The sequence below is a fragment of the Lipomyces japonicus genome (assembly GCF_038497905.1).
Source record: "Lipomyces japonicus strain CBS 7319 unplaced genomic scaffold V1514scaffold_36, whole genome shotgun sequence".
NCBI lineage: Eukaryota > Fungi > Ascomycota > Lipomycetes > Lipomycetales > Lipomycetaceae > Lipomyces > Lipomyces japonicus.
In genome coordinates, this window is record NW_027117848.1 from 117134 (window position 1) to 127047 (window position 9914).

Here is a 9914-nt window from a genome sequence, read left to right on the forward strand (position 1 = left end):
AAACTGCTGACTGTACTATTACCAAATTAAATAGTTAATTTGTAAACTTTAAATCCAATTTTAGGTTTTTAGGGTTATTGATTACAACAATTTGGTTATCATTAAGTTTACTAAACGAAGTTACGTTAACGTAATTACAATAAATATATCAACTAATAAACCCTCAAATTTTTTTTTTTTGTACTATAGATCTTTTGCTAAAATACGGTCAATTGCATACATGTCTGCAAGTTTTCGTTGGTTTGTTGCAAATTCGATTTGTCAAATTTCTAAAATTGTAGGTAATTTATTTATTTTTTTAAGGCAGTCCACCACGCCAATCTGTTGTATCTTGTGTTTCGGGCCAAGCTTACCCGATATATAGAGCGCTGCATCCTCCAGGTCGTCATTGCGCTCACTCAGTCCTTACAGTCAATTATCTAATTTAACACCAAGTTTGAAATTTTCCACGTCATCAATAATGTCTAAGCCTCACGTTCTTCTTCTCGGTTCCATCGACCATGCCAAAAAGGAATGGGAAGCGCTCTCTGAAATTGCTACGTTATCTGTTGCAGATTCGGCCAACCGGGAAGCCTTTATTAAGGATTTAAAAGGCAAATATTCCGATGTTGTTGCGGTTTATCGTACTTTTTCGTCCGTTTCCATCACCGGTCGCTTTGATGAAGAACTAATCAAAGAATTTCCTTCAACGTTTAAGTACATCTGCCACAACGGTGCAGGTAGGTCGCGTATCCATAAATTTCATTATACTACAAATTTTTTTTTTTTTTTAATTTACTTGTAGGTTATGATCAGATTGATATTGCCCCCGTGACTGCTGCCGGCGTGCACGTGTCTAACTGTCCAGGCACTGTTGACGATGCCACCGCCGACGTCAACTTGTTCTTGATTCTCGGAGCTCTTCGTAATTTTAACAAGGCCTTGAATTTATTAAGACGTGGTGAATGGACCAAAGGTCTTGCTTTGTCGCACGATCCCGAGGGCAAGGTCCTTGGAATTCTTGGTATGGGTGGCATTGGACGTGCTTTGAAGAAGCGCGCGGAAGCATTCGGCATGACTGTGCAGTACCACAACAGGAAGCAGCTGTCTGAGGAATTGGCTGCGGGCGCCAAATATGTCTCGTTTGATGAGCTTCTTGCTACCTCTGATGTGCTCTCGCTCAATCTTCCACTTAATCCCCATACCAGGCACATCATTAACAAGGAGGCTTTGGCCAAGCTCAAGGATGGCGCTGTCATCGTGAACACCGCGAGAGGAGCCGTCATCGATGAAGCTGCTCTTGTCGAAGCCTTGGAGAGTGGCAAGATTGCGTCAGTTGGTCTTGACGTGTTTGAGAAAGAACCAAAAGTTCACCCTGGCTTGATTGCCAACGAGAACGTCATTCTTCTTCCTCATGTGGGAACCCGAACCTTTGAGACTCAGAAGAAGATGGAGATCCAGGTTATCGACAACATCAGAGCTGCTCTTACTACGGGCAAGCTCGAGAATATTGTCCCCGAGCAAGTTAACTTGCAGTAGACATTAGATTAGAATACAATTTTTTATGACAAGTTGCAATAGTCACGCAATTTATTTAATGTAGTTATTGATAGATAATAATGTGTAATAAAATTCAGAAATATTCAATACAAAAATATACCAAAATGTAAAATAACAATGCACCTATACTCTAATACGTTAGTTCAAAATTTTGAAACACATCAGGCTCAACTGAATTACTGGTCGAATCAGAGTAAACTTTCATCTCATGACAACTCTTGCGTTAAAAGAGGTACTCAACGAGCTGGGTTTAAAAAAATTCAAGTCACTAGGACTCTTTATCATCATAAAAAGACCAATAAAATATCTAAATGAAACATAAAAACTTACATGTTCATCAGTTCATTAATACACCCGCTTTAAGCAACCGTAATAAAAAAAAAAAAAACCTGAATGATTCGAAAAAAACCTTTAATTTATAAGGAAGCCAAATTAAGCCGGGTAACTTAGGTTTGTATATAGAATGGGGTCTGTCTCTTAGTTACCCGTTCATTTTTTCCTCTACATTTTCATCGTATTGGTCTTTTTTTCCTTTCAGGTATATAATGTAAACTAGCACTTCCGTTGAGGATGTTGTTATCTAGGGTTTCTAGTTATGTACTGGAAAGTCATGCTGCAGTTGCCGAGAGCTTGCAATCGGCCTACCTCAGTGTTGTAATATCATAAACATATAAAAGTATGAAAATTATCCGTAGAATAATACATTAATTTTATTAAATACAATCAAACCAAGCGCCATATAACTGTGCACTGCAAAATGGGGAAAAATCAGCCAAGCCAAAGTCGAAACCAACAAACCACAACAAACCACAACAAACCACAACTGAACAAAATTAAATGGAACACGCTCAGATATAATAAAACACGCCTTTGCTCCAAACCTAAATTACTGCAAAAAAAGAAGTAACAAAAATCATTAAATGAACATATTGAGAAGGGAAAGAAAAATGACGTTTTATAATGTGCTAGTTCATATCAATTTGATACTTCCACCTGCCCTCTTGCAGTCCTTTAGCTGCATCTTCCAATAAAATCTGTCTTCGATTGTTAACATATGATGTCTTGTCCAATACGGTGACTTTCAACTCTGCTAATTCATGAATGGGCTTTTCAAACAACTCCGATAATTGTTCGACAGCCATTTCTAAATCTCTCTGATTATCCTCAAATAAATGAGTTTGATTGTTCTGTTCGAGGTAAAACGCAAATGCATAAGTCCATTTCAAAGTCTGCCTGCATTGTTGCAGAACAGCTGATGCCTGTGCCAAATATTGCACTTCAATCCATGACATGCCAGAAGTTGATTGCAGCTGGGTCATTTTTTTCTCCGTTCGAATGTATAGATCCTTATCCAGCTTTGCGGATTGCTCGTGATTTGCGAAACGGTTATAATAATGCAAATATCTCTCTAGCGAAGCTCTCGACTTGGCCTGACTATCTCGAGCTTCCACGCCCGATTTTTCATCGTATCTCGAGCAGTTGTACCATGACGTGCCATGCTCCTGCCAATTTCCGGTACAGATCCAGCAAAATTCATACCTGCATTTCCGGCACGTCATGTGATTGCACCCGCCATTTTTCTCGATCGTGGCCGTACACTTGGGGCATTCTTTTGTGTTGGCCGAAATCCAGTTTGCAGTTTCTGAATCGTCCTCGCATTTTTTAGTCCATTTTTTAACCAAGACGCAAATACATGGCTGGTGATCGGGCAGGCCGCAGCCAAAACAAAACCTAAATCCACACGTGCATTGCACGGATGGCACGATCGATTTTAAATCCTTAGTAGATACTGGGCACTCAACCGCGTATTCACAATTTGGGGCCGGGCACCATATTAGATGATCGTGATCTAATACAAACGTGCGATCAAGAAGAATATGATATCGACCGTACACTTTAGGGTCAACAAGTAACTTGATCGCCTTCGCATTGACAACATATGTGCAAGAATCACCTGGGCATTGAATAATGCGTGACTCTCCTTCATCAACAATCTTTTGCGTAACATATTGATTGTAGCATTCAAAGCAGAACCTGTGATGGCAAGCTAAACTAAAACTCTTCAGGTCTTCATGATCTTCACAACAAATATCACAAACAAATCCAGGTATTGATTCAATCTTATATTCAATATCTTTACCGTCATCCGAGATGCCGGCTTTTTTCAACACGTTATCGGAGTCTTCCATGTATCGTTCAATCACACGTTCGTGATTCCATTTGAAATATAGTAACAACGCAAGCGCGTTCTCAAATGATAAACCTAAAACTGCGGCTACTTGGTCGATCCGGGACGTTTGGGCTGCTTCAATTTCCGAGTGCGAAAGTATTTTTTGCTCGACTTCGAATGCTCGCAGCCTGGCATTTTCTGGTTTGATATCAGTGAACCCGGCGTCTTCATAGTCTATATAATGTTAGCAACGAAAGTTTAACAACAAAAACAAAAAATAAATGCAAATACCTGAGCCATCTAAACTATCGTTGTAGTTAAAATCATCATCTGACCCTTGAAAGTCTTCAAAATCTTCACTGGCGTCTGAAAAGCTCATGGCAACTTCGATTTTTGATTTCTGCGCTACGTGAGCTGTGTTGTCGTCAGACTTTTCGTCGTCACTAATCAAAACCACCTCTTTTCTTTTTAAAGGAGCCGTGATGGGCAATTTTCAAAATCAGAAGGTCGTCAGAAAAGAATAACAATCCTTTTCCGACCTTCCTTGAATGGACAAAACTGTAGAGTGTAGATTTGTAAGTAGACCACAAAGAACAACGGCAAACTATATTTCACCAAAAGTCCTTTTTTTTTTCCTTTAAAGAAAAATATAGTAAATGCTCCAAAATAGTAAAAACTATTGGAGAATCGAAATCAAAGCTTTCCAACTAAATAGGCGTTCGTTATATGTTAAAGTACAGCTCGTAGCCACGTCAATTCCGACAATTTGCAATGTAGCCTTAAAAACAAAAAAAAATGCTACAAGCAAAGTACAAATCAAACTGGCTGAACAAAAAACAAAAAAATCCTATTTCAAGCAATCACGCCAATGTAATGACAAAGTGATAATGTTTTTAACAAGCAAGTATGTGTATATGCCAGCGGAACGATGTTACGTTTTAAATACTAAGCGGGTTGAATTACACGTGAGTGGCGTGGCCAAGCCGGGTAATTTTGAGTCACAAATATATAGCAGAACCTTAAATATTGGCGATGATGGATACTCGAATCATCATCATTCATCATTGTCTTACATTTATGGTAAAATGTTAAAGTCTATAATAAAAAAACAAAAACAAAAAAAATGAAAACATGACACTGCCGGCTAACAAAACTCCACAAAATAGTGAGACACAAGAGTGCTAAAAATGTTTAGATGTGAAACAACTAATCAAACCAGAACAACTAATATATAACCATATAAAAACCATCGGACTCAATCAAACAATTATGATAAACTAAGACAAGAAAAAAAAATCACCAACTTTTATATATGTAGAATTTTGCCATTTCGTAAGAAGTCCAACAAATAGCAGTGCTCGGCATGTTTGCGATAATACGCGGCCGCAGGCCCCTAACAAAACCCTTCAGTCCTTCTCTTTGATAGATGATACTTGCCGCGTCGGCTAATGTGCGAGAATTTCTAATTTGTAAGTCTGTTGATGTTCCTTTTGTTTGCAAAAGGGTCTTGATGACATCAAGCGGCGTGGTTGCGGCGGCAGCAACCGCACCTGCCAAGCCACCGGCGATACAATGAGTTAGAGGATCGTACTTGCGTTGCGGGTTTAAAAGTTTTGACAGAGCTTCATAAGTGGTGAAATTGAGAGCGGTTAATGGAATGTTCATGGCCAAAGTTGTCGGATAAGATAGGTAAAATGCCGAGAAACCTTCGTTTCGGTAAATTGACGCTCCGCATGAAATAAGATTGCGATATCTAGCTCCAGCAAGTTGCATTCGTTGTTTAATGACATCAAACGGATTCATAAGTGCGTCAGATGCGGTAGTGGCACAAGCACCAGCAAGAGCGGTTGCCAACGGGTGATATCCAGGTTCGTTACCACCAAACTTATGCTTCGAACTTTCATACACGGCGAAATACACGGCATGAGCAGGACCGGCACCGACGGCAACCGACGTGATTCCTCTCCAAAGGGCACGTGCTCCCTCAGTAGCAGATATTCTTGAGATGGCATTTGATATTCCCGAGTATCCGGAGTTAGGCCCGGAAACAATTTGCATACGAGTCTTAATAACGTGTCAGTCAGGGAAAACAGCAATTAATAATTTTTTTGATAAAAGACATACCTTGATGGCATCAACCGGGTACATGACAGTGTGCTCCTATAGTACATGTGGTTAGCCAATTGAATAAATTTTGTAAATAAGGTCGAACCCTGAAGTCTAGAGCGTGGCGGGTGGCGGCCTTCGGAGCAAAAAAAAATCAGAGGAACAACAAACAACAAGATTAGCGTACCATTATGCCAGCAAATGCACCGGCGATAAGATTAGATGCCAGTGAAGTATTTTTTGGTAGAGCCTCATAATCAAAATCTTCGTCATCGTCGACGGTGGCTGTGGTAGCAGGTATAGGCTTCTCGAGCAGAGGTTGAGACTGCTGCGACGGTGGCGGGTGTTGGTTCATGTGAGAAAGCGGTAAAGAAAATTAGAAAGTTATAAAATTGCCAAGAACGGAGTGATAATGAATGTCTGGCCAGAAAGTTGCATGCACAAAAATAAATCCGGGGAAGGATAAAAAATTTAAACGTTGCACCTGAAACGTAGTAAAATGGAGATCTGATAGGGCCAGAAACGATTTAAAAAAATACTTCAGGGTTGGAGAGGCAACGATCAAAAACGAGTATTAATTAAAATATAGCCAGCAAGTGTCCAAAATTAATTAATCTAAAGTCCTCTGAACCGCAGAATAAAGTATTATAATACTTAATCCGAACCACACAAAGAAAGGCACAAAGTGTGAAGTTGAATGATAGATTTTAATTTTTTTCCGCCTATTTACTTTATTTTTTTTTTTTTTTGGTTACGAAACCCTCGATTCGCCAACCGCAGAGCAACAAGTAATTGTCTTGTGCACGTGACTTAACTCCGAAATCTGATAATTTCCACGGCAGCCCATTGGGCATTGCTAAATATTAATGCCGTCCGTGCTTGGCTGTAGAACGTGCAACAACGCCTCAGTGCTCGGTCCAAAAACGGTATATATATACTCTATTGTATTGGCATGTACGGTGAATAAATGTCAAACAAAGGTGATGATTACTTCAAGGTTGTAATTAATCGAAGAACACATGGGCATCTTGATCAAATCGAACAAGTCGTGGGACGCATGTCCATGCAAAACCAACACAGCACGGCAGCCAAAGAACACAACTTCTATGATACATAAACCTCGGCAGAATAACCCATTAATATATGTACTCTTGTTCATCGTTTATTTTTAATTCGTTTAGAACGCCGGCAAAAGTTTTGCGTGCTACCCTCACGGGCATGAGGTACCCACCGTCTCGCACGTGACAATGTACTGTCGTGGCGATCGTGGCCCGCCGTGAGAGGGTGCTGCAGCCGTGAGAGGGTGCTGCAAGGCGGCGCCCGGCACAGCTTGAGCGGGGCGGCAAACCAGCTAAAAAAAAAAATGCCGATATCGGCCGGCAACTTCCTATCGCTGCCAGCCAAGACAGCCAATCAAGCAACTTGGAATTAGACTCCGGGTCAGAAAACATTTGGGCCAGGAACCAGGTACGGGTAGATAAGAAGGGAGCAGGCTGGGTAGCGCCGGCGTAACATGATGGAATAATTTTGCCATATTGCTCTTGCTGCTGCCACTTTGCTTGTTCGAGTATATGGCTGGCCGGTGCGCAAGCCATCACTGACCCGGGCTGAAAACTTGCTGGACCCGGGAAAAACAATTAAGGGCACGCACGGTCCCTTTCAGATGGCCCGCTTGGCGTTTAATTCTTCGCTGCTCCCACCACCTTGCCAATTTTCTGCTCAGGTAAATAGCGACTAATTTCTTTTCTTTTGGTTTTGTTTTCACTTGAGCTTTTATCGGCACCATGACTTACTCGTCGTCGTTTTCCTCGGCGTTGTTTACTCCTTGGGATCATCATCATCCTCATCATCATTATCCTCATCACCATCCGCCAGAGATGCACGACATGCGAGAAGGTGCAGATATCAATTCGTCGCTCGTTTATTCAAAGTCCAGTCTTGCTGCCACAGGCTACGAATCTTTTGATTATGCTCAAAGACCAAACATATATTCATTGCCACTATTGCCGCCATCTCATTCATCTTTTGCGGCCAACCCGGTGTCGTCGTCTGAAGTATCCACTCCACTTTTAAAACATGAGCCTTGGTCTTCTGATTTTGTTGATCACCATGACAGTTCCGGCTTGTACGGAGCTCCTCCATTTGATTTCAGGAATCATTTGATTTCTTACCCCCGGTCTACATCATCATCATCATCATCATCATCATCATCATCATCGCCATCATCATCATCATCATCATCATCATCGTCGTCGTCGTATTCTACGGTTTCTTCTGCATCCAGGGAAATGTCATCTGTTGACTATTACATACCGTCCTACTACAACAAACCGTATTCCACTTCGCCTGACTTTGAATCTGCTGCTGGGTCACTGCCATCAGTTCACGTGCATCACCACTCGCTACCACCGCTGCAACATTCATCATCATCATCATCATCATCATCGTCATTACCTCTACAACATCAACATGAACATCCACCGCTGCATTACTCTCCTTCAGACCCCCTCCCTACGCTTCAATCTAATGTGTCGCCACACTCTTTGCCCACAGCAAGCCCTGTTAATACTGTTTATGTTCGTCCTAGGTGTACAACTCGCAAGCAGGGCCACAACCGTACCTACCGGTGCCGTCATTGTGCTTTAGTTTTCACTGATGCATCCTCATTGAAGGATCATATTTTGGAACTTCCAGATCCTTCAACATCCCAACGGCCGTACAAGTGTCAGGAGCCATCATGCGATTGGCATGTGATTGGCTTTCACCGGAATAATGACTGCACCCGACATTTTAGGCAGGTGCACGGCGTGCGCGAATTTGAATGCCGATACCAAGGATCACGAGAGTGTCGCACACATCGCTTTGTTACGGCTTGGTTGCGTGACAGACATGAACGGACGGTACATGCTGGCCTGCTGGGTCTGCCGGTTAAAAAACTGTCCAAGCTTAAGAATTTTACAATTTAAAATGCATATGCATGCATAGATAGACGATTGGTTTTTTTTTTTGGTTTTTTTTGGAGGGAGTGCGCTATATTATCGGTATTTCATTACTTCATTTTAATGCCTGAGTACGAGTCTGTTCAATTTTTATTTTGAGTGTCTATTTTTTCAAATTTTTTTTTTATCCGTTGCTTTTCTATTTTTTTGGTGTTTCGGCTTGGGATTGCATGGTCACTTTTTATTTCTTGCCATGGTTACTACTAGTACAATTGAAAACTCTCATTATTCATCAAATAACAAAACCGAATGTGCGGAATTGCTTGAAATCGAAATTAAAAAACGAGGTTCGTGTGCTGCCTTCAATTTCTCGGCCGGCAATTGTGGTTCCGAACCCATCAATGCAGCATGACCCAGCCAGGCCTTACTCAAAGTCATAGCGTTCGTTCGTTTCATACACAGAGAAGTACCCGAAAACAATATTATTCATAACCACAGGAATATGTTAAACGGGGCCCGGCCCGGCATGGCGTGCTTTGCATAATTGGTATGGGCACAGGGACTGTATATGCTGAAGTCGGCACTTGCCGGCCGAACGACAAACTCTTTATGCCTCGTGGGTCGTGGGTCGTGGGCTCGTGGGCTCGTGGGTCGTGGGTCAGGTCTCCGGCGAATGGATCGGGCAGCAAACGGCCCATCTTCAAACTATTATTACCTTTTGGGGTTTAAAATCCGCCGCCCAGGTGTCATTTTAATTACAGTTTTTTAATTTTTTTTTTTTGTTTCATTGAGTTATTTTATTACTGCTCTTTGTGCATATTTGTATGGTATGGTAACAAACAGTGTGTATATTCCGTTACTTACCATTTTCCATTTTTCTTAAAAGACGTGATCCCTTCCCAACCGCCCGCTTTGGTGCCGTGCCGTATCCAACCGGCCGGCGACGGGTAAAACAAAACGTATTAATTTCATACTTTCACGCCTCCCCTCCCTCTTGCAATTGGCTCGGATTTCACCGTGAATTAAGCAAAATTTGACCCATGCGTTTCTTTTCTTTTTTTTAGTATCTCCTTTATTATCCCGCATTGTTTGCGGAGCATACATATTATATAATGCGCATACTAACCAATTATTAACCAACTATGTATTATAACGCATCG

The 9914-nt window shown here is 41.5% G+C and overlaps 4 protein-coding genes across 4 annotated transcripts; 2 read left to right on the forward strand and 2 right to left on the reverse strand.

The window, feature by feature from the left end:
• Positions 1-123: 123 nt before the first annotated feature.
• V1514DRAFT_334933 (D-isomer specific 2-hydroxyacid dehydrogenase) lies at positions 124-1634 on the forward strand. Its single transcript, XM_066928307.1, has 2 exons — positions 124-719; positions 785-1634. Exons 1-2 carry the CDS (start codon positions 461-463, stop codon positions 1516-1518), a joined length of 993 nt encoding a protein of 330 aa, XP_066782011.1. The 5' UTR covers positions 124-460; the 3' UTR covers positions 1519-1634.
• A 394-nt stretch (positions 1635-2028) lies between these two features.
• Positions 2029-4226, reverse strand: V1514DRAFT_139271 (uncharacterized protein). The gene is made up of 2 exons (XM_066924471.1): positions 4001-4226; positions 2029-3943 (listed from the first exon to the last, which is right to left on the reverse strand). Exons 1-2 carry the CDS (start codon positions 4086-4088, stop codon positions 2505-2507), a joined length of 1527 nt encoding a protein of 508 aa, XP_066782012.1. The 5' UTR covers positions 4089-4226; the 3' UTR covers positions 2029-2504.
• A 533-nt stretch (positions 4227-4759) lies between these two features.
• V1514DRAFT_139365 (mitochondrial carrier domain-containing protein) lies at positions 4760-6560 on the reverse strand. Its single transcript, XM_066924473.1, has 3 exons — positions 6003-6560; positions 5834-5869; positions 4760-5773 (listed from the first exon to the last, which is right to left on the reverse strand). The coding sequence occupies exons 1-3, from the start codon at positions 6168-6170 to the stop codon at positions 5006-5008; spliced, it is 972 nt and encodes a 323-aa protein (XP_066782013.1). The 5' UTR covers positions 6171-6560; the 3' UTR covers positions 4760-5005.
• A 944-nt stretch (positions 6561-7504) lies between these two features.
• Positions 7505-8882, forward strand: V1514DRAFT_139363 (uncharacterized protein). The gene has a single exon (XM_066924472.1). The coding sequence runs from the start codon at positions 7600-7602 to the stop codon at positions 8779-8781; it is 1182 nt and encodes a 393-aa protein (XP_066782014.1). The 5' UTR covers positions 7505-7599; the 3' UTR covers positions 8782-8882.
• The last annotated feature ends 1032 nt before the right edge of the window (positions 8883-9914 follow it).

Coding starts and splice junctions, on each gene's coding strand:
- V1514DRAFT_334933 (XM_066928307.1), top strand. CDS start 461: ATGTCTAAGCCTCACGTTCTTCTTCTCGGTTCCATCGACCATGCCAAA. Junction 720..784: donor CATCTGCCACAACGGTGCAG/GTAGGTCGCGTA, acceptor ATTTACTTGTAG/GTTATGATCAGATTGATATT.
- V1514DRAFT_139271 (XM_066924471.1), bottom strand. CDS start 4,088: ATGAGCTTTTCAGACGCCAGTGAAGATTTTGAAGACTTTCAAGGGTCA. Junction 3,944..4,000: donor CGATAGTTTAGATGGCTCAG/GTATTTGCATTT, acceptor AACATTATATAG/ACTATGAAGACGCCGGGTTC.
- V1514DRAFT_139365 (XM_066924473.1), bottom strand. CDS start 6,170: ATGAACCAACACCCGCCACCGTCGCAGCAGTCTCAACCTCTGCTCGAG. Junction 5,870..6,002: donor GTGCATTTGCTGGCATAATG/GTACGCTAATCT, acceptor CATGTACTATAG/GAGCACACTGTCATGTACCC. Junction 5,774..5,833: donor ACCCGGTTGATGCCATCAAG/GTATGTCTTTTA, acceptor CACGTTATTAAG/ACTCGTATGCAAATTGTTTC.
- V1514DRAFT_139363 (XM_066924472.1), top strand. CDS start 7,600: ATGACTTACTCGTCGTCGTTTTCCTCGGCGTTGTTTACTCCTTGGGAT.